This window comes from Saccopteryx bilineata, chromosome 4, assembly GCF_036850765.1.
Source record: "Saccopteryx bilineata isolate mSacBil1 chromosome 4, mSacBil1_pri_phased_curated, whole genome shotgun sequence".
Classification (NCBI taxonomy): Eukaryota; Metazoa; Chordata; class Mammalia; order Chiroptera; family Emballonuridae; genus Saccopteryx; species Saccopteryx bilineata.
The window spans coordinates 273,149,609-273,176,535 of NC_089493.1; the positions used below are offsets into that span (position 1 = coordinate 273,149,609).

Sequence of the window (26,927 nt, forward strand, 5' to 3'; positions counted from 1 at the left end):
AGGAAGTCAGTACTATGTGCTGATGGACTGAGTGAAACCTTTTAGACTTGGCTGAAGGAGGAAAGGAAAGTTTTGGATGTGCAACCCCAAGGATAGTGGGTGGGTGGATGGATGGATAAAGAAATGGATAAATAAATGGACAGAGAGAAGAATAACATGATATTTGCTCTAATACTATCAATAGAAATTCTTGAAAACTTGAGAAACTCACTTCTTCCCTGGTGGTCAAAGGCTAAGAAACCAAACAGCATGGACAAGGCAGAACAGCATGGAAATCTCACCTCTTTACCAGCCAGGGCCACAATGTTGAGCCAATAGTAACAAAGAATTCCAATGATTGATATTTTCAAAAAGATGTTCCTGAATAACAGAAGAAAAAACAATTATCATTACTGTCTGTGGCTGTCATTAGTTCTATTTCCCAATATTTCCTTTTGGGCACATGGTAGGATAGAAATTCCTGTCCCCCTATAGTTAAGTGGGGCCATAGAGCTAGTTCTGGCAAATGAATTGTGAACAAAAGTGATGTGTGTCACTTCTAGCCTGGAGCATTGAAATGCTAATGAGACCACCACCACCTCTCCCCCGCCCTGGAACTATTGTCTTCCTTCTGGAATGGCCATCAGCGATATTCAAGATGACTGCTGTTCTCTCAGCCTTGATCCTTGCATGACTAACCTGAGCAAAAACTTTCTGCCAATCAATCCACAATGGACATGTAGCACGAGCAAGAAATAAACCTTTGTGTTTTAAGCCACTAAGATTTGGGTGACGGGAGATATTTGTTCCTGCAGCATAATCTAATTTACTCTGACTGATACACCCTCTTTCAATGTATCTCAAAATTATCTGATTTCACTTCTCATTAGTAACCTATTCATTGGGTGCGACCATAGACAGTATGCTGTGTTAAGCACTTTATTAAACCATTCCTCTTAATCCTTACAACTCTACCATAAAGTAAATAGTATTTTATGACTCTCTTACTAATGAGGGAACTGAAGCTCAGAGAAATGAAATAAGCTGTCCAAGGTCAAACAGCTTGTGAGGATCATGGCAAAGATTCACACTGAGGACCATCTGATTTCACAGCTCCAGTTCTTAAACCCAGGAATTTAAATCAATACCAGCTGGTTTTACTAGGGCTTCAGGATTGCTGTGTCAAGACTCATGCGTCACCAGACCAGTAGCTCTCCAAGTGTGGTCCCCAGACCAGCAGTACCAGTAGCATCAGCATCATTTGTAAAACTGTTAGGGGTCAAATGTTCAGCCCCCACCCCAGACCTATGGAATCAGAAACTCTGGGAGTGGAGCCTCGCAATCCCTCCAGGTAATTCTGGTGCACACTAGAGGTTGAGAACATTGTGCTAGACTCCACCGTGAAGGAGGGTAACTGGATCTGCCTTCTCAATGCCAGATCCCCAACTTCCTACCCATTGTCAAGCCCTTCTATGACCCTTGATATCTACTAGATTAAAGCCTTAGTATACTGTGATATTGTAAGTTATAAGAAATATATATTTGATCTTTGGCCCCAGTTTCTCACACAGGGCTCCTAAAAACCTTTGGAATTTTTTAAGCAACTAGGGCAATAAAAGTGTCTTTTGTTATGCTAAGGAGATACTTTTTGGAAGCACCAAGAAGGCTGGAACATTCAGCCCCACCTCTAACCTCTGGGGAGGGGCTGGAAGTTGAATCAATCATGCCTTTGTTATGAAGCCTCCATAAAAAATGCAGGAGGACAGGGTTTGGAAACCTTCCAGGGGTCTTCAAACTTTTTATAAAAACCACCCACTTTTGCAGTGCTGATCAACCTGGTCCCTAACCCGCAACCAAACAGCGCTGCGATTGGCCCACCATGAAAGCTGGACCGCCCACTAGTGGGCGGTAGGGACCAGGTTGACCAGCACTGCAAAAGTGGGCGGTTTTTATAAAAAGTTTGACGACCCTGGTGACCACCTGGAGCTGCTGGGAGAATGATGTGCCTGGAGAGGCATGGAAGCTCTGTGCCCTTTCCCCACATCTTGCCCTGTGCATCTCTTCCATCTGGCTCTTCCTGGAGTTATATCCTTTTTACAATAAACAAGCAACGTAGTAAGTACAATGTTTCTCTGAGCTCTGTGAGACACTAGCAAATTAATCTAACCTGAGGGGGGACAGCACTAAAACCTCCAGTCCATAGCCGATAAATCAGAATCACGGATAACAATCTAAACTTCCAATTGGCATCTGAAGGTGTAGGTGTGGGCTGCCTTGTAGTACTGTGTCCTTAACCTGCGTAATCTCCAGGTATATTGTATCAGAACTGAGTTGAATTGTCAGACATCAGCCAGTGTCAGAGAACTGCTTGGGGGCGTGGGGGAAAAGTCCACACATTGCAATTGGTGTCAGAACTTTACATATACTGCAGTGTAACCTCATGTTACATATGAAAACACTCTTCTAAGCAAAGGAAAGCTTATCATAAATAGAAAGATTGTGTATTTCTGAGCTTTCCCATCTTCATGTAGAAGAAATGTCGAATGTTTTGTGAGACAATACAAATGGCTACTGTATATTAAGAGACAATTAACCTCTCTAGTGATCAGATAAATGCAAATTAAATAGCAGAGCCATTGGATCAAAGTGGCATGCTGAGTATATATGTCTACCACACCTCCATTCAAATTTTATTGAAACGATAGGAAAGTCAGAAGCTAAAAGATTCATAAAGCAATGAAGAACAAGAAAAGTCGTCATGACCAGACAAACAATATAGAGGAATTTATGGAATATAGAAAGAATAAGTGATAGACAAAAAGATGAAAGGAGGTTGATGGAGAAATAAGACTGGAGAAAACCTTAGCTTAAAACAAATTTATCAGGGGAACACCTCAGAGGTGGTGGTAGTTCTGGGAATGCCTGGAGCTTAGAGACAGCCAATGCAAAAGATCTGGAGAGAGCGGCTGGGTGGGTATTTGACCACACTAGATGTCAGGAAGTCTCAGAGCAGCCCTGGCCAGACAGCTCAGTTGGTTAGAGTGTTGTCTCGATATATCAAGGTGTGAGTTGGATCCATGGTTAGGGTACATATAAGAAACAACCAATGAATGTATAAATTCAAAGTGGAACAACAAATCGGTGTTTCTCTCTCTCTCTTCTTCTTTCTCTAAAATAATTAAAGAAAAATTTAGAAAATCTCAAAGAAACACCTGTAGATTCTAGAAGAGGTTAGTTAGAATACAGAGTCTTTGGCCCACCCAAACCCACATGTAAGTAGAAAGGTAAAATAAAGATATGTTAAAATATGGATGTACTTAGAAAGGTGACCATCGCTATACCTACTCTAAAATAATTCCACAGTTTTACAATATAAAAAGAGGAGGTTGTAAGTAGAATACATTAAGTAAACAGCAGCGAGCAAAGAAGCCAGTGAAACTTACTATTAATGCATACACAAAAAACCCCTCAATCGCTGCCTGCATCCTCCACCAAAAAGAAAAAAAAAGAGAGAGAAAAAACCCCTCAAATTACTGTATGCCATTGAATTATACACCTAAAAATGGTTAAAATGGCAAATTTTATGATATATATCACAATTTTAAAAAGTCTCAATGGTTTGTAACCACAGAGAGGAGGCCTCTAGTCGGGTGAGGTGGGCAGGAGTGAGGGCTTGCTAAGATTTTTCTTTGGGAGAATAATACATATGTAGCTTAACTCTAAAAATGATCTAAAGGGGTCAACAAATTTTCTTCTGTGAAGACACAGATAGTACATATTTTTGGCTTTGTGGCCACACAGTCTGTGTTGCAACTACCTGATTCTGCCATTGTAGCATGAAAGCAGCTGCCAACAATATGTCAACAAATGAACATGGTGGTGTTCTAATAAAACTTTATTTATAAAAACAGGAGGTTGGCCTGCAGGTTATAGTTTGTCAACTCCTGATCTAAAACATAGGCACACATATATGTGTGGTTTTCAAAAATATCCTTGTTATAACTTTGAGAGTAACAAAAATGTGTATATCGATGTCAGTATAGATTTGCTGCCTGCGGAGGGAGCATTCCAGGGAAAAGGAAGGGCCAGCACAAAGGTCTAGAGGGGTGTATACAGTTTGGCATGTTTGTGAATAGTTAAGTTGCCAGTAATGTCAGGGGGAGCACTGAGACGGGGGAAAGCATAGGAAATGAGGCTGAAGAGCTGGCCAGGAGCCAGACCTCAGAGGCCATGGTCAGGCTAGGACTCTGCAATTGATCAGTAAAGAACCTCAATCAGCATTGGGCAGCCCTATTGTTATAAACACCAGCATAGCAAACACCTGGTTGGGGAACTAGCCAAGAAGAAGAATGCAATTTGGGTAGTTTTATGCTTTGTTTATCAAAACCCCGGGGTCACTTCTAAGCACATACAATGCTTTTGTGGGAATCAAAATAAGGCACCACCACCCTCAGCCAATGAATTGCCAAAAGCACTCCCTCCACCTTAGTTTGGGTGGCTGAATTATAAATATGTGCCTCTTCCTCCCAGCTGATACAGAGGGAACCAGACCAGGGCTCACAGTGTGACTCATGGACACACCAGATGATTTCAGTTCGCATACAATGCCTCAGCCAGGAACCTATGTGCAGTGTACAACTGCCTATCTGTACATCTTATACCTGAGAACAATTTTTAGCCTTAGGCTGGCAGCCACTAGAAAAGAGAAAGCCATTACTTTGTGCAAAAGGCAGATGTAACTAAAAACCTGGCATTTCTCTGGGCTCTTTGGATTTCATGGCTATTAAAACATTCTACACAAAAACACTATACTCTTGAGATTCTTTCTGAAACCAGAATTTAGGTGCTTGAGATGAACCCTTTCTAGCGCCTACTCTACTTCCCTCTGTGAAAATGGAAGCTGGTGTTGATGGACACACCTACCGAATCAGGAGGACGTAAACTTCCTGCCGTGGTATCTCATAGTGCTCCACCAGCCTGAACATGGAGTAGAAGCGCGGCACGGCCAGGTTGATGCAGGACACCACAAAAGGCAGTAACAGCACCGACCCGGGGTTCGTGTGGCTCTGCAGGAACTGCAGGGGATGAAGGGAGAGAATCCAGATGCCAACTGTGCACTGGACCCTTCTCTGCCTCGCTCAGAAGATGCCCCCCTCCCCAACCACGGAAACACTGCAGAAGTAGTTCCTCTGGGATTAAGTTACTGGTTATTGAGCACTTACCCTGGGCCAAGCATTCATTAGCCGCATGATTGCATTTATCCTCACTGCAGCCCAGCAGGTTAAGTCTGATATAACTGACAGGAAAACTGAGACTCAGGTGAAGATGCTTGCCCTGTGTCACCCAGCTAGGAAGTGACAAATTTGAACCCGAGTCTGTCTGACTCAGGAGCTTGACCTCAAAAAGCCAATCTGTGACTTTCCTGCAATGAAAATGCGCTCTCTGGTTGTTGGAGCAAAGCTTGTGCTTACTGACGCTACAGCACAGGGGTTTCAACCCTGTGGAACATCCTTTCCTGCTCCTGCATGGCCTGGTTCATTTTCACAAGGCTTCATCTGTCCTTGGTGCTGAATTAGGGGGAGGGGAGCTTCTGCAAGCCCATGCCCCGTCGCTGAGTGAGGTCGGACGAGGCGCCCCCTTCCTTCACGTGGACACAACTCCCTGGCATTTGGCTCAGAGTGGAGCCTGGGCTGCCCGCTGCCAGACATCCTTGGAGTAAAAGATTCCCTTGGATTTATCTGATGTCTCACAACCCCTCTTCCTTATGCCCAGGCTTGACCCTGCTGCCATCTACCTCTGGATGGTTTTGAAAGTACCACTCAAATTTTGAGCAGTATCTTGGGGGCCAGCATATTCTGTTCCCTTACCCATATTTATAAACTGCAAGGACCAGGGCCAGATAAATAGCTTCTCTGAGCTTCGTTTTCCCCAGTCTGTATAATGGGGAGATTGTCATGTAACCCATAGGAGCATTGCAAGAATTAAATGAGACTGGTAAGGCAAGGTCTGGCCCCTAAATGACACTGCTCAGGCACCATTCACATGAAATTGTAGTTTCCAATAAATGTGACCCCTGGAGTTGTGAAAAGGGTCAATCCTGCAGGGCATAGAGCAGATGTTCAAACAATGGGAATGGTGCTACTTTTCCTCCTCTCCTCCTCTGCTACCCTCCTTCACTTCCAGTGGATGTGGAGAAAACCTTCCGGTGAAGAGGAAACTCATAAGTTTTCTTTATACCCACAGCTGCCCTGTCATAGCTGCACCCCAGCTAGGCTCCCCAGCTAGGCAATGCCAGGCCCCTGATGACTGACTCCACTTCAGGGCACACCTTAATATGTTAATGGAAAACCTGTAGGGTTGTATAATCCCACATCCATATTCTTACTGGCTTCTCCTTCACGTACTCATCCATTTGTTGAGCACCTACTGTGTGCCAGGTGTTAGGCCACATTTCTGGCTGCAGTCTTTTGAAGAAACAGATCCATAAACAGGTATTTTCAATGCTGCATGTGACAAGTGCACAGGGAAAGCCTGCAGATCAAGAAGCACCTAACTCTGCCTCATGAGAGTGATGGTGGTGAGGGAAGGCTTCCCAGAGGAAGTGACACCAATGCTGAGGTTTAAAGGAGGAAAAGGAACTTACAAGATGAAGGGAAGTGAGGGGGGTACATAGAATGGACTGCATGTTTACCATCTAGAGATGAGGGAAAACACAGTCTGTTCAGGAAACTACAGACACACCATTTAGTGTTGCTGTGGAAATTAAGGCAGGGGTCAGATCATAAAAGATCTACCAATCATGCCACAGAGGATAGATTTTATATTGAGGGTAATAGAAAGCCATTAAAAAATATAACCAACCAGCCCTGGCTGGTTGGCTCAGCGGTAGAGCGTCAGCCTGGCGTGCGGGGGACCCGGGTTCGATTCCCAGCCAGGGCACATAGGAGAAGCGCCCATTTGCTTCTCCACCCCCCCTCCTTTCTCTCTGTCTCTCTCTTCCTCTCCCGCAGCCAAGGCTCCATTGGAGCAAAGATGGCCCGGGCGCTAGGGATGGCTTCTTGGCCTCTGCCCCAGGCTCTAGAGTGGCTCTGGTTGTGGCAGAGCGACGCCCTGGAGGGGCAGAGCATCGCCCCCTGGTGGGCAGAGTGTTGCCCCTGGTGGGTGTGCCGGGTGGATCCCAGTCGGGCGCATGCGGGAGTCTGTCTGGCTGTCTCTCCCCGTTTCCAGCTTCAGAAAATACACACAAACACACACACACACACAAAAATTTATATATATATATATAACCAACCTGTGCCACAATTCTAGAGGTCAGCAAGTTGGTTACATTTAGCCCCAGAGGAGAAAGATGAAACCTACAGAAAAACAGTACTTTACCCACGCCACACAGCTAATTAACCCGAGTTCATATCACGTAAAAAAAAAACCCAAATAAACAAAATAAAACTAACATTCCTTCATCACCCACAGTACCAGGCAGTGGGTAGACTCTCCATATAACTTCCTCTAGTCCTGACCACACACCTACAAAGCCAGGTGTGATGATTCTTATTTTATAGGTGAGGAATCTGAGGCTTAGAAAGATTAAATCTTTTGCTAGAGTCCATCAGAGCACAATACTTAGTGAGCATCTACAGTGTATCAGGGGCTGTGGGAAGCAGCAGGGATACAATAATAAAGGAAGAAACAAGAACTTATCACAGGTCTGCAGCCAAAGTTCCCACCTCTCCACTAGCCCAGAGCTTCTCACTCTAAGTCATGCACACACACCACCTGGGGACATTGTTAAGATGCAATTCTGAGTCTATGGGCTACAGGAGGGACCCCAAATTCTGCATTTTTAACAAGTTTCCAACTGATGCCGATGGACCCCATTTGAGTAGAGTCTCTCTCACTCTCCCCTCCAGCATCCCAGCCCTTCGTCTGGATCTCTGTGCTCTGGGCCCTGCTGCTTTTGGCGCTCTGGTTACCTCTGAGTTGTTCTCAGCCAGGTAATAAACAGCTACACAGCAGGCAATGGCCACTCCGGTAGAGACAACCCAGGCGGCCAGGTGGACTGACAAGCGGGTGAGCCGCTGACTGAGCGTTAATTTGATGTTCTCCTGACGGATTTCTGAGAGGTTCTCCTATAAACACAAGAAAGTCACATTGGCCCACAGACCAGCAGATTGGGACCGTGCTCCCGAGGAAAGTACCCCGAAGTCGTGAAACTCTGGAAGAATGAGAAGTTAATATCTGCAATTCTTTTGACAAAGCCCTTTTGTTTAGACATTCTGCTTGCTTTCTTTTTAATCAGTTATTTTTATAGATCAGGGTTTCTCAACTTTGGCACTATTGACATTTGTGTCCAGCTCCGTGTTGTGGCAGCCGCCCAGTGCATTGTGGGATGTTTAGCTGCATCTATCCACTAGGTGCCCACAGCACCCCTTCCCCAGTTTGGTAACAACCAAAAATACATGAACATATATTTCCCGAGGGGCAAAACTGTCCTGGGTGGAAAACCACTGGTAAAAGTTTAAACCTGAAACTATAAGGTCAAGAAATACTTATATTTTAACATTTTATAAATTGCTAAACTGCCCTCCTAATTACAAAGCCACCTTGTCATGTGATAATGTTCATTTCCCTACACTGTCACAAGCACCAGGCATTATAAACGTTCTTTTGTGTTTTTTTTCTTTTTTTGGCCAATCTCATGAGTAAAAAAAAAGTCATTATTACTTTAAGAAAAGTTTCAAAGATACTGAAGGAGAGAGGGAGGCTGGGGGCGGGAGAAGGTGTCGTAAAAAGCAAGCTTGCCTTACTTACCCTTATCTCAGTGCTGAGATTCTTCTGTTTCAGCTTCACAGCCCTTTTATGAGTGATGGTGAAGTCCCAGCAAAAAATAAGTTTAGTGATCCCTCTGGAGTAGATGTGGGGGTTAATGAAGTTGTTCCGGAAATATCTGGCCATGCTAGGGAAGGCAGAAACCAAAATACCCAACGCTTACTCGGACAAGCATTGGGGAGTGCATGGATTAAAACGAAGGACAGTGCCGTCTCTAACAGTGAAAGGCAACATGGAAGAGTTAACTCCAAGTTCTTCTGGAACAGCGTGATCACAAACATAATGGTTAAATGCTCTGGCTTTAGGATCTGACAGGGCTGACTTACAGTCCTAAATTGCCAACTGGGGAATCTTAGTCATTCTAACTGCTCCAAGCCTCAGTTTCCACATCTATATAATAGTGATAAGAAATAGTACTCACCCCACAGAGTTATTATGAGAGGTGTGTTAGCTTCCTGTTGCTGCTGTAACAAACTGCCCAAACTTAATGGCTTAAAATAATACAAAGTTATTCTCTTGCTGAAAGTCAGCAATCAGAAAATGGATCTAAAATCAAGGTGTCAGATGAGCTGTATTCCTTCTGGAGGCTCTTCTAGAGAATCTGTTTCTTTCCCTTTTCCAGCTTCTAGAGGCTGCCTGCATTCCTTGGCTTGTGGCCCCTTCCTCCATCTTCAAAACCAGCAGAGTAATGTTTTACAATTTGTCTCTGACTTTGACCCTTCTGCTTTCCACAGATAAGGACCCTTGTGATTATATTGGTCTCACCTGGATAATCCTGGCTTACCTTCCCTTTTTAAGGTCCTTAACTTAATCACATCTGCAAAGTGCATTTTGTCAGGTAAGGTAACATAGTCACAGATTCTAGGGATTAAAATGTGGACATCTTTGGGTGGTGAGGGACATTATTCAGCTGACCACAAAAGTCAATGTAGTGCTCTGAGGATAAGCACTCAATAAAGGAGCTATTATTATCATGGAGATGTCTGGAGGACTCAATGAAATCAGGTTCAGGACAAATAAATGCTGAGTAAAATAGAAACTCCCTTTCCAAAATGTGCCACCACTGGTAATAGCAGCTTAGGAAGCATTTCCTAATTTGATAGGACAAAAAAAATAGTCTCATTTTACTTTCAAATTATTGTGCTGGCAATGAGGTTGTAATGGATAGAATTGTGTCCCTTCTCCCCAAATTTCGTAAGTTAAGGTTCTAATATCCAGAACTTCAGATACTATTTGGAGATGGGATTTTTACAGATGTAATTAAGTTAAAATGAGGCCATTAAGGGTGGGCCCTAAACCAATATGACTAATATCCTTATAAGAAGAGAAAATTAGGGCTCAGACATGGACAGAGGAAAGACCATGTGAGGATACAGAAAGAAGATGGCTATCTACCAAAAGACAGGCCTCGGAAGAAACCAACGCTGACAACACCTTGGTCCTGGACTTCCAGCCTCCAGAATTTGAGAATATAAATTTCTGTTGCTTAAACCACCCAGACCTAGCAAACTAATACAGAGGTTGAACATATGTACTTCCTCTTTGACAATTGTTCCATCCATGTCCTTCTGTCCATGTAACTTCTTGACTCATTGCATCCTTATGTTCAGACTGACCAATTTCTTCTAAAGCACAATTTCTTTTATAGCATCTTTTCTGTCCTAACTGATAGTTCATGTTGCAGAACAAGGAAGGATCAGACAGATTACAGAGAAACTATTTCCTAGGTAACTTTCGAGTCTCTTGAATTTTGCCTAAATCTAAAAAGAGCTTAGAATTAGGAAATGCAGACACTTCATACCTGAATAGCAAACTGAAAAAGCAGATGACAAGACAGGCTGCGATGGTGAAGAGGTAGGCCAGCTGCATGTTGTAGGACGCCCCACCGTTCCCATGCTGGATCGTGGAATTGGTGTAAAAGCCATAATACATCACTGTGTCATTGAAATAACCCTGCAGGGGACAGTAAGCCATAGGTCAGTGAGTCTCTTGAGAAAACAATGAGTGACTATGGTCAGCACAGTTGACCACTTTTGTCTTGTAGAAGGTTGGACCAGTCAGTTTAGATGTTTGTTTGCAAGGGAAGATGTAGCCAAGGCCACTGAGCAACTAGACATTTTATCACTAGGCTTTCAGAATTGGAAAGGAATCCCAAACCAGCAGAGTTTTACAACAGAGGGACCCAGCTGTTACCACCAGAACATGGTGCCCAAGTGAAGCGTGACTAACAGCAGGATGCACGTTGAAGTAATTCAGAGTGGAATGTCCTGATATCTGTAATCAACTGTAAAATGCCCCCCAAAATAATAAGATAAAACAAATATGGCAAAATATTAACAATTTTAAATCTACATAGTATGGATGTTATTATACTGCTTTTTATCTTTCCGTATGTTTGAAATTTTTCAGAATAAAATGTTTCATAGATACAAATACACAAAATTTAAACAGTAATGAGAAAAAAAATGACACAAGAATTTCATTTAAATGTACCAAGGGAAATCATTTTAACAGAAAAAGGAAAAAAAAAAAGACAAATGGAAGAATCTTACTTTGAACATTCCCCCTGCAAGAGTCAGCAGACTTTTTCTGTAAAGAGCTAGATAAGTGAATGTCAGGCCAATGTGACAGCCCACAATGCCTCAACTCTGCTGACGCAGCAGAGAAGCAGCACAGACCCGCAAACTAACGAGTGCGTCTGAGTTCCCAAAGAACTTTATTTACGGACGCTGAAACATGCATTTCATATCATTGTCGTGCTTCTCAATATGTTATCCTTCTTTTGAGTTTTTTTTCAAGCATTTAAAACTGTAGAAACCAATCTTAGTTCGCAGGCTGTGCAAAAACAGTTGGCCAGCCGGACTTGGCTCCCGGCTGCAGCTTTTTGACCCCTGGTCTCCAGACTCTTAGTGGCAGACTTCTCGCCCAGAAGTGAACTCACAAGGGAGGGCTGAGGGCCTCAAGAAACAGTTGGGCAAATATATCAAGGTTTCTTTTCTTTTTTTTAAGTGAGAGGAGGGGAGATAGTGAGACAGACTCCCACATGCACCCTGACTGGGATCCACCCAACAATCCCCATCTTGGGCTGATGCTTGAATCTACCGAGCCCCGAGCCCCGACTACAGGAGGGGAAGAGGGAGAGAAGGGGAGTGGGGCCTGGAGAGAAGCATATGGTCACTTCCCTTGTGTGCCCTGACCGGGGATTGAATCTGGGACATCCATATACTGGGCCGACACTCTATCTACTGAGCCAGCCAGGATCTCATGGTTTCTATTCAATGTGGACTAATGTGGACCTATGTAGATACCCAAGAGACATGGTAAAGTAAAAAATGTTGCAAAACAAGACTTGTTGAATTCTATTCTTTCTCTTTCTCTCTCTTTTTTTAAAGAATGTCTATCTATCTACCTATCTATCTCTACCTACCTACCTACCTACCTACCTGCCTTTCTACTTACCTACATATATATATATATATATATATATATGGTTGTATAGAAGAAAAACATGGGACAAAGATACCCTCTGAGCTGGGGAGTTAGACAGGGAAGAAAGGTAAAATGGGCTTCTCTTAGTTCTCTGTAGTAGGAACTTTTCTAAAGGAGCATTAACTTCTGTAGGAGGGAAAAGTAGATCTATGAACACCAAAATGAGATATCTACTACATATTAGGTGAAGAAAGCAAGTCATAGGCAGTATTTAAAATAAATCATCTTTTGTAAAAAAAAGAAAAAGGAGGCATATGTGCACACATATTGTGTTCTCAGGATTCTCAACAACACAAAGTGTTACCTGTGGAGACAGAAATCCTTCTATGTTGAATTATATATAAAAATATAATATGTTACTTTGGGAGAAAAAAGAAGAACATTATTTAAACCACACTTTCCCCAGCAGCTGACTCCCAGGAAAAAGTAAGAAGTTTGGAACAGGGACCAGCAAGTTGTGTCTCTGCATTTCTGAGGTGGTCAGACCAGGTGGGAGAATGGAGAACTTACCTCCCCAGTGAAAAATTCCAGTCCTGTGAATTGGAGGTTGTTGCTCCCGGCCATAGTAAACTGAGGGATTATGATGAAGCTGAAGGTCACAATGAATGAGAAAATGTTGAACTTCAAAAGCCACCTCAGAAAGTTGAAGTAGGACAGGACACTGGTTCCGAACTTGCCTCCGATGACCTTGAGCGTCTTCTGCCACAGGCTGATGGAGTCGAGCAGCTCCGACAGGCAGTTCCTGGCTCTCCGATACACCTGGGGTTAGGACGAGGCTTGACATTCCCTCAACAAATATCTACAGAGGAGGTCCCGCCATAGCAAAAAGAACCACCATTTCTAGAGCCTTACAATATGCCAGGCACCTTACTAGGCATTTGCAAATGCCATTTAATTTAATCCACAAAACCACTCCCTAAAGTGAGTTTATTACTGTTTTCCCAGGTTTGCTGTTGAAGGTGACACTCACAGTGGCTAAATTGCCCAAATAACTCAGATCTTCACACAGGCACCTGGCTTCCCCACACCTGCAGTGACCCAATTTTAATGGCTTTCAGTGAAACAGCGCTGAACTTAGTTCCTCTTCCCCATGAGCCCCCTTTCATTCCCACCTTCCTCTTTCCACCCTCTTGTGCTCATTTTACCAACTGCAGTAAAGGCTGACCCACCAGTGAAATGGAGTTCAGGCACTGAGTACAGCAGTTGAGCTCAAAGGTACGGCGGGACTGCTTACTCTTCTCTTTGTCAACTATTTTCCTTGAGGGGGGATAGCAGAAGAAAGTGAGAGATATAAATGCTGTAATACTGTACATTCATTCCCAACATATTTACTGAGCACCTACTACATGCCAGGCTCAGTCCAAGGCAGAGATAAAGAGACCAATTTCAAATAAAATAAAATAATTACTAGTACATGAAATCTCAAAACAAGTTATTAAAAATAAAAGGAGGGACAAATTTTCTTGCCTCATGGAACTGACATCCTAGTTGGAAGAGAAAGACAGTAAACAGTAAGTATAATAATAAAGTGGCTAGGACCTGGCCGTTTGCTCAGTGGATAGAGCATCAGCCCGGCATGTGGATGTCCCGGGTTCGATCCCTGGCCAGGGCACACATGAGAAGCGACCATCTGCTTCTCTTCTCCTTTCTCTCTCCCTTCTCTCTTTCTTCCTGTCTCGCAGACTGTGGCTCGACTGGTCTGAGCCTCAGGTGCTGAGGATAGCTTGGTTAATTAGAGCCTTGAACCCAGATAGGAATTGCCAGGTGGATCCCAGTTGGGGTGCATGTGGGAGTCTATCTCCCCTGCTCTCACTTAAAAATAAATAAATAAAAATTTAAAAAGTAGAATGGCTAAACTGTATGATATATTAGAAGGTGATTTATACTATGGGGAAGAAAAAGGAAAACAGAACAGGGTTAGAAGGAATGCTGAGGTGGTACCATGTGACAATTTGAAATAGGGTGACATTTGAATGAAGTCTTGGAAGTAGAGAGGGCTTTGTTGTATATGAATAAGAGACTGTCCCGTGCATAGGGGCCCTTGAAGCGCCAAGGAGACTGAGATGGCCGGAATGTTCTATTCCAGGATCCCATCCAACATTGCAGTTAGTTGCCATGTCTATTTATTTATTTATTTATTTATTTATTATGTAAATTGATATTAGAAAGAGAGAGAGAGAGAGAGAGAGAGAAGCATTCATTTGTTGTTCCACTTAGTTGTACATTTATTGGACACTTCCCATATGTTCCCTGACCGGGGACTGAACTCGCAACCTTGGTGTTTCGGGACAACGCTGTAACCTACTGTGCTTAACTGGCCAGGGCCTGTTGGTTGATCTTTCTTTGTGCCCTGACTGGGAATAAAACCTGCAACCTTGAAATATTAGGATGATGCTCTAACCCAGTGGTTCCTAACCCCCGGCCCGCGGACCGGTACTGGTCCGCAGAGAAAGAATAAATAACTTACATTATTTCCGCTTTATTTATATTTAAGTCTGAACAATGTTTTATTTTTTTAAAATGACAAGATTTCCTATTACATCCGTCTAAGACTCACTTTTTTTTTTTTTACAGAGACAGAGAGAGAGTCAGAGAGAAGAATAGATAGGGACAAACAGACAGGAACGGAGAGAGACAAGAAGCATCAATCATTAGTTTTTCATTGCGCATTGTGACACCTTAGTTGTTCATTGACTGCTTTCTCATTTGTGCCTTGACCGCGGGCCTTCAGCAGACCGAGTAACCCCTTGCTTGAGTCAGTGACCTTGGGTCCAAGCTGGTGAGCTTTTGCTCAAACCAGATAGCCCACGCTCAAGCTGGCGACCTCAGGGTCTTGAACCTGGGTCCTCGGCATCCCAGTACCACGCTCTATCTACTGCGCCACCACCTGGTCAGGCTAAGACTCACTCTTGATGCTTGTCTCGGTCACGTGATACACTTATCCGTCCCACCCTAAAGACCGGTCCGTGAAAATATTTTCTGACATTAAACCGGTCCGTGGCCCAAAAAAAGGTTGGGGACCACTGCTCTAACCAACAGAGTACCCTGCCAGGGCTGCCTTATCTCTTTAGAATACTCAAATATGTAACAGTTTCTCAGACTTTCTTCGTTTATGATGACCCTACAGTTTTGAGGAGTCCTGTTGGGTATTTTGTAGGATGTCCCTCAGTTTGAGTTTGACTGACTTTTTTCTCTTGTTACACTAGGGTTACAAGTTTCAGGAGAGAGTGCCACAGAGGGGATATGTCCTTCTGGTCACATGACTTATCTCTGAGGATGTCAACCTTGATTACCTGGCTGAGGTAGTGTTAGATGGACTTCACCTCTGGAACATTACTTCCACACACTACTCTTGGGATGCTGGTCACTAAGCACACACACCCTGGGAGACCACAGATTATGTGGAATTTTCTGTAGGAAGATGGTCTTTTTTCTTGCATTTGTTTATTTTTTATCTTTCTGAGATGGGGACAAAGTAGAAGATTGAGTTTGGTGTCAAATCTGGGAAAGAACAAAAGCGTTTGGTCCATACCTAAGGTTCCTTTTCTCTTCCATGGTTCTCGGCTGATTCCTGATGGCTTTAATTCTATCTCTAGAGTTCATGGGTATGAGAGATGCAATTAACTTTTGTCCTATGGAAGAAAATAAAACAGAATTTAATTTCTTTCTGTTTAATAAAATAACGGCATTTAAAAATATGGTGCTGAAGATAGAGCATGCTTTTATAAGAGCACAAGGAAAGAAGAATGTACTCATCCCAAAGGTCACAGAGAAAAACAAGATGATAGCATTTATCTGTGTTAAATCTCAAAGCCAAAGAAAATGATGTCTGCACAGAATCCCAATTCAATATGTTCCTTTTCCATGAAAACATCATCCTGTACATTAATATCTTTCACTTCATACCCCACACCACTTTCTCTTGCCTCCTGGACTTCAGACCCCAGCATCCTCTTACAGTGCTTGACTGTTGTCAGATGCCCTGCCACCTGGAATGACTCCCCCACCTCTTCTCCCGATATCTAATAATCACATTTGGAGTCAGCGTGGCAGATACTGTTGGTGGCCTATCTTCAAGTCATCTCTCCTTTTCAATAGAATCCCAATTTTGTTTGGAAATCTACCCTCTTCCTCCCATGGCCCTGAGCTTCTGCAGGGTAGGACCCATCTCCAGGAACAGGGTACAGGTCCCAGCGAGTCCAAGCCAATCCTGAGGTCCTGTCCCCTTGCATGTGACCGGTATAGGTGCGGACATATAACCCACCTGATGTCTTAAAACTAAAAAACCCTGGGGATCACTTGGAAGCTGTCTTTGCTTCTTTGCTCCAGCATCTTAACTACCTGGAATGTTTTCACGTGAAGTACAAGGAGTGTCCACGTCCACACTCTCTGCGCTATGAAGGGACTGAGAAAACGATTCATTCAGAGATGTTGAAAACCGTAACAACTGCTTGGCTTTTCTGTCATTTTGGTGGCTGGAAATCTGAATGTCTGTCACATCGATATTAGGTATGGACGAGACCATGTTGAAGCTCGAGTTCACCAGCATCTTTGTTGGAACATTCAGATTTGAGGATAGATGGCTTTGGACCCCAGATGGAACATTCTCAACATCTACGATTATTTCATTTACTTGGTCATCAGAGAGCATCTCTCGATTCCCCCAAGCTTAATTCTGCACTGAGGTTGGGCTTCCACAGACCTCACATGGCTGTCCTGCCGGCATTGGCCAGAACCACTGAAAAGAGTGATAACATCACAGAGGGATGCTCCATTCACATTTCTTTTAAATGTCAAAGATGAGATCGCCAAAGCCAGTCCCACACCAATCACAGCATAACTCCCCACATCTACAAGAGAAGAGTCTCCTAGGAGGAGGCGTGTGGTCCTGAAGAGAGGTCTGTCTCGGTAGCTATGTAAGAAACCGGAAACAGAATCCTTCATTAAAGACAATGGGATTCTAGAAACAGAAGGCAGAGAGTCTTCTAAGTGACTCATAATCAAAAGGCAAGGTTTTCTTTTTCATTTGGTGTCTCTGGCCTAAAACTTATATTTTTATATTACAATAATTTTACATGCCTATATAGAACCAGAGAGGTTTATAGCGAAACAATTATTGTCTCTTGATTGCCTCGGTTGGCCAACCCCGATGCTTGTCTGCCTCTCAACATCCAGTCTCCATTTTTCTCCTACCAGCGGAAGCCTCCTTTCCTGGGCATACACTGGGCTCAGGTAAAATTCTCCCAGTTTCCTTTGTGGCTAAGTGTGGACCCGTGACGCCACTTCAGCCAATGAGACGATGTGGCTTCCAGGAATGCCCTTTAAAAGGTGAGAGTTTGCCTGGTTTTATTTTTCTGTCCTTCATCCATTCTCCTTCTTCCTGACCACAAGCTCCATTTTGAAAACAAGAGGACAAACATTTACTTGCTACGAATAGTGGAGAAAAAAAAAGCTCCAGAGGGAGCCCCAGTCGTTGACAGCTTATGGGCAGTGCTGCCATACAAACTTGGACTCCCTCCCTCCACACTGCCAGTTACATGAGAAAAGCCACCCTTTGCTAAGCCACCATCCTACTTCGTTCGGTGCCAGGCACCTGAACACAATTCCTATCCCATTGATCTGATTTCAAAATCAGCTCAGCCAAGCTGTATATTTAATAATTGGAGATATTGCGGTGCAGGGTAACGAAGTGACCCTCCTCCTCATCACACTCATTAAATGGCAGGATGGGAGTAGCACTCTATTCCTCCCCACCAACGATAATTAACAGTAACGATACTTGCCATGATAGCAAGACAGGTACTTTAAATAGTGTATATTATTTAATTTTCATAATCACATTTTAAAGTAAGTACTATAATAGACCCCATTTTATAGCTAAGCAAACTGAGGTTACAAAAAGCAGTAAGTAGCAGAGCAAACCCAGGTCTGTCTGGCCCCAAAGCAGGGCCCCCTAATCACTTCACCCTGGCCCCTTCCTGTTACAAGATGTTGAATTATCACTCATTCATTCATAAAAGTATGAATATTTATGTGCACCTATTGTGTGCCAGGTGCTTTCTTAGGTGCACAGCATAATCCATCAAAGTGATGCTTTGTCAGAAGGCTGTTTTCCAATTAATTGTACATGGTCTGAGAATCAGAACTAACTCAAAGCAAAATGGTGAAGAAAGCCAGGTTCATCTTTGGGTCCTCCATTTCTTTACTTCTCTCTGTTTCCTGGGGGCTCCTTTTTTTTTATCAGAGGCCCCAAACCTCATGCTGGCTAGATAGAGCAGTCTAATGAAGTTTAAAGACATTTCCTCTCACCAGTAGTTAAAGCCATTCTCTGCCCCCATGGGAACCCAATGGAGATTGTTTATGTCTCCATGATTTTCCCTCCAAGTAGCAATAGCTAACCCTTTTGGAGGATACACACTTCCTCGAGAAGTTTTCTAAGAATGAGGCTAAATTTTATCATGTAGACTAGGGGGTCTGAAGGTGAGAGATACTGCAGTTTTAAGTCATGGGGCTCCTCAATTTGCATTATTACATTGAGGATGCCATGGTTTCATTTCTTGTTCACAGATTTGCCTCTAGGTTCCAGCATTCCCTGGCCTCTCTCCTCTGTTGCTTCCTTTTTGTTTCTTAGTCTCTATGATTAGACATTCATTGAGACACCTAGTAATCACTACAGTTTCCTGGCTGATTTCAAAGCCTTCTATCTTTCGTTAGTCCAACTGCTTCGCCACTCCACCATCACTAATAATTCTATGATGATTCAGAAAAAACATTGATGAATGCACTGCCACCTCACCCACAGATGTATTAGCTACAAGGTGTAAAACTGATTAGTCCACATGTAGGCATTTGGCCCCAAAGAGTGCTGGGCAGAGCCTCTCCCCAGCATTGACTAACAGACCCAGGGAGAAAGAAAGGCTTTCTAATGAGGGTGTGTATCTAGGCCTGCTGTTGGTCATGCTCCCTGGACTGTGAAAAAGGCCTGGCTATGAGGTGAAGCTCAAAGGAAGCTGAGTCAAGCACAGATGGAGAAAAAAAGAATCCAGGAGGCACTAAACCCCTAGCTCTACACTTAGAGATCCTGTAACTTATTCAACAAATTAATTCAACAAATACCTCCAAGTACCAGCCATCTGCCAGGCACTGTGCAGGTGCTGGAAGGTAATTCTACCTTCAATTCTTTGTTTCCCCTTAATCCTTCCCCCCCCTACAAGCCAATAAATTCACACTGGGCCAGTGTGACGTGGGTGTCTGTCACTTGTAAACAGAAAAGTGCTAATGAAATCATCTTCATCTCAATATCCAAGAGAGAAAAAATTCTGCATGTCTATCTAAAAGAAAACCCCATTGTCAAACATTTAGGAAGTACTGCTTAGTTACCACACCAGAGGCTAAAAGGAAATGGCTATGTCTGTGTTGCTTGGACGTTCCTTGTCTAGCATTAAATTTTTGGTCACTGTCCATTTAAGCCTTACCTTGGGGTGACCTGTGCCAATCACTACCAGATGGTGGGTTTCCATAAGGTTGGCTGGGGCTATTTTCATCCACATAAGCAGGGTTCACTGGAATGAAGAGGTAGGAGACATCACCATTAATCCTGCCTCACTAGCTATTACTGAGCATGTAATGGTCAGTAAGGCTGAGACCTTGACCTTGATGTTCTAATAGACTAATAATTAAGCTCTTGGTTGAAAAATAGGACTCACATACACAAACGATGCTGTTAAATACAAACAAGCTTGATCAATGGTTTTCATTTGACTACAAGCCATACTTAAAAAATAATTGTTACATTGAGATCTGGGATGTACCTACACATGTATAACTAAAACACAAATTTCACAAACAATGCTTTGCTTGACTACATAAACAGCACTCTGATATATTTTTACTCTTTTCCATTCTTCTCTATTTCATTTTTTAAAATTAATTTCATGACTTGTTAATGAGTGATATTCAGAGTTTGAAAAATACTTGTCTAGGAGGGAGGGATGAATAGACAGAGCATCAGGGATTTTAGAGTAATGAAAATATTCTGTATGATAATGATGGATACATGTCATTATACATTTGTCCCAATCCATAGATGTATAACGCCAAGCATGAACAGTGATGTGAACTGCAGACTTTGGGTGATAATGTACGTCCATTGATTGTAATAAATGTACCACTCAGGTGGGGATCTTGATAATGGGAGAGGCTACATAATGGAGGCTGAGGATATATGGGAAATTTCTGTTACCTTCCCCTCAATTTTACTGTGTACCTAAAAAACAGTCTTATTAATTTTTAATTAAGTAAAAGATACTTGTCTAGGTAATTATAGAAGTTCCTTCCTAGCATTTTCTGATGAGGCATTAATGAATTTCAAATATGACATAATTTTCTTAGGGACAGAGGTCAGTCACAGCATATCTATGACAGTGTCACATTTCAATATTTTTTATTCAGCCCATGTTAAACATTAAAGGCTCAACTCTTCAAAAGAGAAAATGGAGCATATTTTCATGGTGACATGCACATTATAACACTTCAGGAGGTTCTGGAACTTTCCAAAGATCGTTTCCCAGGTTTGCTACTTATTAGCATTGTGCCGTGTCCTTGGACATGTTACTTAACCTCTCTGAGTTTTAACATCTTAGTCTCTAAAACACAGATTATATCTTTTTCATTAATGACTCTATAAGTTATCTTTCTAGACATTCTTTCTTCATTGCCTTCCCACATGAAATGTTAATACCACAAATAGACTGATTATCAGACTGTATATCTGTTTATGTCAGTATGTGTATCTGTGCTTTCTATATTAAAAAGAAAAAGGTTACTTATAGCCTTTTACAAATCAATTTTTCATCCCTTGGGATTGATTCTGCCACATTGATAATGCATGACGTAAGGTTTAGTAGCCAACATGCATGTTTTCCGTGCACATGTGTAGTAGTCAGTATTTTTCATCAGGGCAGCCATGCATCCCATCCCCTCCTCCCTGCTTGCTTCAGACTCTCCCACCGGCTCCTTCAGGGCTGAGCAATTCTCCCTCTGCATCAACCAGCACTTGGGTCCCTCGTTCTGTTCTTGGCTGAACACTCCCTCTCTTTTCTGGTCCCCGTGAGCTCTGAATTTCTGTAACATTGACTTATATGTAATAAAATGGCTTCATCTACCAGTAACAGTCCCTTTTCCCTCCAACAAGGTAAGAACTGGTGGAACTTCCTTTGCCTCCCAGAGCTAAACCTCACACACAGCAGATTTTGAAGATGATGCAATTTTTTACATATTAATAGTCTTCTTGCTAATTTTCTTTAGTCATTCCTCTTTTTTTGTTTAATTTTCCTTAGTCTTACTATGCTGGTGTCAGCTACTCACTTAGGCTTTAAATAAGTTGAGGACAGAGCTACTTCGTATTCCATTTGCCTGACAGTAGGTTTGGGAAGCACAGGTGCTGACCATCTGATCACCTTTAGGATGAGCTAAACGAAACTAGCCATGGGCAGCACACTAACTGACTTTAACCTACTGATTTTGTTTGCCCAGCCCAGTGTTTCTACTTTTTTATTATTATTTTGGAGCATGTAAAAATCAGGAGATTTCACGCAAAAACAAAGATTTCTCTTTTCTTTTGAAAAATACTATGATCTGGCCACCCTGAACCCACATTTCTGCATAACCACAATGCATCAAATCTGAACATTGGCCACCTCACGTACTCATAACTCCTACTTGGCCCACTCTGATAACTTATGATACTGCTTGTTCTCTAGACTTTGAGTTCTTGTAAAGTGGGTATGTGAGTAGAGAGGGTTAAACCATTCTTCTATTACTATAAATCTTTAATGATTGCTGCCTTAAGTCCACTAAGTTTTACTTTCTTCCCAAGATATGATTCTCATCTTAACAAATACTTACCATAGCTATTGCTAGAGTGGTCATAAGGATTTGCTTCCTTCATGGATTTCATTTCAATGCTTTCAGGATAATCTTCATTCCTTCTTGCAAGCAAGCCCAAGGGGCTGTCACCCACATGATGAAATGAGGGCTGTATTGAAGATGTTTTGCTGAGCACCCTGAAATCCCAAAATGATGGATCAATATTCATTCAATAACATGGTAAGGATAGTCATCCATCCATCTATCCATCTATCCATCCATTCATTTCACAAATGCCAACTGAGTGCTAATCATGTATTAGGCAAGGGCTGGGGGGTGAGAACATAAAGTAAAGGCATGGGGTGTCTGTCTACCATCAAGAACCTCCCAAAACAATCTGGTAGAGCTTCTTTGAAACAATCACAAGCAATTATAATACAAGTAGTAACTAATGAGTATCAGAAAATAAGCCCAAGCAGTTCAGAGGAAGGAGAGAGGAATTCTGGCTGGGAGTTTGGGGGTAAATCTACATCCACTCTGGGATTGGAAGGATAAATTCATACAAAAAGAGTTAGGAGGAGGTCATTCCAAGGATGAAGAACAGCATAAATAAAGATGTGAGACAAGAAAGTGTTGACTGTAAAAGGGAATAGTATGAAAATCAATTAACCTGGAACAGTGGTTCCCAATTTTATGTATATACCAACTCCCAGGCTCCACCCAGACAATTAAATCAGAAGCTCTGAAAGTTGGGCCCTGGCATCTGTAATGTTTTTGAAGTTCCCCAGGTGATCAGTTAATTTTAAGGATCAACCAAAGTCAAAAACCACTGACCTTGGATATAAGGTTAAGGTGGAGAAAGGATAGGAGAGGAGAAGGGAGGTCAAGTCAATCAGGCTGGTCTTTGGCATCTTACAATTTTCCCAGTACATGCTTATTCTTAAATGTTCTCACAGGTGTAGTGGCCTTCCCCCCAAAGTTTATAGGGACTCATGGAAGATAAGAAGCAAAAGAGTGACAGGGTCAGAAGTATATTTTGGAATGATGAATCAGGCAGGGGGACAAGTCCAAAGAGGGCATTTTGACCTGGTCTTGTTAACCCTACTTTTTAGGACCTGAAGACATTTTGACCCTGCTACACATACAAATCTCATGTTTTTGTTACTCAAGATAAATACAAGTCATTAGTTTTTGTTGATGTCATAAATATCACTAGTAGAAATAGTACATACAAAAATGAGACTCATATTGGTTAAAATTTCACGTGGTAAAATTTGTTACAGAAAAAAAAAAAAAACCTGACTAAAGAATCACATCTTGTTGGATACATGAACATTGAAAACTGTAACCCAGAAAAAATTAAATTTAGTAAGACTGAGTCACCCAAACTAGCACTGTAATGTTCAGAACTACATTTAGTAAAATTTTTCAACAACAAAAAAATTGCTGGAATATTAAAGTGATTTTATAGCTCAGCCATAAAGATAATCAATGGAGGAATTAAATTGTGTTCATGCAGTTAGTTCTTCAAGACATTTTATTTACTACAATGCATTCCTGTTGATATACTTCTGGTTAAAATGTTGTAACTATCAAGTGTTAACTTTATCAAGTCTTTGACCTACAAAATAGCAGGTCAAAACAATGGGGATCTGCCTGATTGGTGGTGGCGCAGTGGGTAGAGCGTCAAACTGGGAGGCTAAGGTCCTAGGTTTGAAACCCTGAGGTGGCCAGGTTGAGTGCTGACTCATCCAGCTTGAGCACAGGCTTGCTGGCTTGAACTCAAGGTCACTGGCTTGAGCAAGGGGTCACTGGCTTGGCTGCAGCCCCTTGGTCAAGGCACATATGAAAAGCAATCAATGAACAACTAAAGTGAAGCAACTATGAGTTGATGCTTCTCATCTCTCTCCCTTCCTGTCTCTCTCTTTCTCTCAAAATTTTTTAAAAATTAAAATGTATTAAGAAAAAACAGTGGAGATCTCAATGTTTTTCAGGAACTGGATACTAAATGGAGATTGGGAGAGTGTTATCCAAGCAAGAGGTAATGAAAGATTATGTTCAGGTAAAAGTTTGAAGCCTCAGGCTGAGAGTCCATGGCCCAGGTGAAGTCTACAGGCAGGTATGAAAGTTTCACCACAACTTCAGGTCACAAAAACCACCATACGTGTCCCTAACCCATACAATGCAGCCAAATTTCATCGACTCAACCCCCACCCCAAGTGGAAGGAGATGCCTGCACTTACTCCCTGGTCATTTCTGGAGCATCTGAAGAGCTATATTCATGACCATCCTCAGCGTTTGGGTAATCAGGCTCTCCCCAAAAATTTGGAGAGTTCTGGTAGTCCTCGGCACCATGATAGTCTGGTTTCCTTAAAAAGTTTGGAGAGTTAGGTTGACATTCAGCTCCTGGATAATCAGGCTCTCCCAGAGTGTCTATATATGATTTGGTTCTGGAACCAGTATATTCCTGACTCCTTCTAGAGCCTGGATGGCTGGAATTGGCTCTGGGGTCAGGATGGTTAGCATGTCCCTGAGCTCCAGGATAGTCTGGTTCTCCCAAGGAGCCAAGATAATCAGGATTTCTTCTGGAGCCTGCATAGTTTCCACTGCTTCTAGAACCTGCGAAGTCAGGATTTGGTTGAGATTCAGAGTAATCCGGTTTTTTGAATGAATGTGGATGGTATGCATTGTTCCAAGATCCAATATAATCAGGCTTTTCCAGAGATGTGGGATAGTCTGAACTTCTTCTGGATCCTGCAGAGTATGGATTGCTCCTGGTGCTTTGGTAGCCTGGATTACTCTGAGATCCAGGATAATCTGGTTCTGCCAGAGATGCAGGATAGTCTGAACTTCTTCTGGAGCCTGCAGAGTAGGGATTGCTCCTGGTGCTACGGTAGTCTGGATTACTCTGAGATCCAGGGTAATCTGGCTCTGCTAGAGATTCAGGATAGTCTGGAACTGGATTTCTTCTGGAGTCTGCAGAGTAAAGATTGTTTCTGGTGCCAGGAGAGTCTGGATTACTCAAAAATCCAGGATAATCTGGTTTTGCTAGAGACCTGGAATAGTCTGGACTTGTTCTGGGGTCTGCAGAGTATGGGTTGCCCCTGGTTTTGGAGTAATTGGAGTTGTTCAGAGGGCCTAGAGAATTGGGATAATCCTGAGTTTTAAAATACCCCTGTGTGTGGTTCTGAGACCCTGAGTAGTCAGGGTCATCTGGATCTTCCTTATACGCAGTATTCCTGTAGTAGGCAGACATGCTGGGACAGCTCCTTTACCCTGGGGACGTCTTTTTAAATCTGAAAAACAAAAAGGAAGGAAAAGGTCAGATGTTTTCCTTTCCTCCCTATAGAGATTGCTGGTTATCTTTCAGTATTTGTCCTCCTTTCTTTCATAGTTGGGTACTCAGTTGCCCAGAATAAAGTCTATGTTTCCCAGCCTCCTGTGCACCTAGGTGTGGCCATTACCATGATCAATGGGATGTGAGCAGAAGTCATATATACAACTTCCAGGTTGTGCTCCTAAAGGGGAGGGGTATCCCTCCCATTCTCAGTCCTTGCTTCTTGTGGGCTGCAGTGTAGAAATGATGGTGTACTATCTAGGGCACTGGTCCCCAACCCCCGGGCTGCGGACCGGTACCAGTCCGTGGGTCATTTGGTAACGGTCCGCAGAGAAAGAATAAATAACTTACATGATTTTCGTTTTATTTATATTTAAGCCTGAACAACGTTTTATTTTTTAAAAAAATGACCAGATTCCCTCTGTTACATTCATCTAAGACTCACTCTTGATGCTTGTCTCGGTCACATGATACATTTATCCATCCCACCCTAAAGGCTGGTCTGTGAAAATATTTTCTGACATTAAACCGGTCCGTGGCCCCAAAAAGGTTGGGGACCACTGATAGGGCATGCACACAAAGGCAGCACCCACACTAGGGATAAGCAGCACAACAGAAGGAAGAAGCTGGGTTGCTGATATATCATCTTGGGCATTTATGTAAAACAAAACAGAAACATTTATCTTACGTAAACTGTTTTTTGGGTCTCTGATGCATGTGGCCAAACTTATATCCTGACCAATATAATCCCTCAGTTGGGAGAGAGGGGTATAATGATCCAAAAGATTGGAAGGAACAAGGACCTTTTGAGTACTTTATTGCCTAGTGGTTCTAGGGTTCAATGCATAAATTAGTATGTGTGCTCAAAAAGAAGAATAGTTAATGGTAAATAGAGGACTCAGGTAAGGAGACAATTGGTAGCATCCTTTCCAGTTTGAAAATGTGATTTTATGAATTCCATGAGCTCTCATCTATAGAAATGGCATACTTTCAAATCAGAAATGTTGAAGTTTTAATCTTTTTTCTTTTCTTTTCTTTTTTGTGAAAGAGAGAGACAGGCAGAGACAGACAGGAAGGGAGAGAGATAAGCATCAACTCATAGTTGTGGCACCTTACTTGTTCATTGACTACTTTCTCATATGTGCCTTGAATGGAGGCTCCAGCTGAGCCAGTGACCCCTTGTTCAAGCCAGAGACCTTGGGCTCAAGCCAGCGACCTTGAACTTCAGGCCAGCAACCTTTGGGCTCAAGCCAGCGACCACTGGGGACATGTCTATGATCCCACACTCAAGCTGGCAACCCCACACTCAACATGTGCTCTAGTGAAAGATAAGCAGCAGGACTAGAGTGGAGAGAAGGCTCTGGTGACTCCTCCAGGTCACTGTGAGGAGATGAGCAACCACCTTGCAGTAAGGCAGTGGCATACAGCT

The 26,927-nt window shown here is 42.7% G+C and overlaps 1 protein-coding gene across 12 annotated transcripts in view; it reads right to left on the bottom strand.

Moving 5' to 3' along the window:
- The window catches only part of TMC5 (transmembrane channel like 5), an 81,564-nt gene that overhangs the window by 27,370 nt on the left and 27,267 nt on the right, over positions 1–26,927 (bottom strand). For all 12 annotated transcript variants that reach the window (XM_066274722.1, XM_066274718.1, XM_066274716.1 and 9 more), the window contains 11 exons: positions 24,405–25,457; positions 22,201–22,358; positions 19,770–19,856; positions 15,827–15,926; positions 13,464–13,551; positions 12,805–13,053; positions 10,607–10,758; positions 8,788–8,932; positions 7,950–8,105; positions 4,903–5,054; positions 282–360 (listed from right to left, as the gene is read on the bottom strand). In XM_066274722.1, coding sequence (XP_066130819.1) covers positions 282–360; positions 4,903–5,054; positions 7,950–8,105; positions 8,788–8,932; positions 10,607–10,758; positions 12,805–13,053; positions 13,464–13,551; positions 15,827–15,926; positions 19,770–19,856; positions 22,201–22,358; positions 24,405–25,417 — 2,379 coding nt within the window. In that variant the 5' untranslated portion in view covers positions 25,418–25,457. The remainder of the gene's footprint in view (positions 1–281; positions 361–4,902; positions 5,055–7,949; positions 8,106–8,787; positions 8,933–10,606; positions 10,759–12,804; positions 13,054–13,463; positions 13,552–15,826; positions 15,927–19,769; positions 19,857–22,200; positions 22,359–24,404; positions 25,458–26,927) is intronic.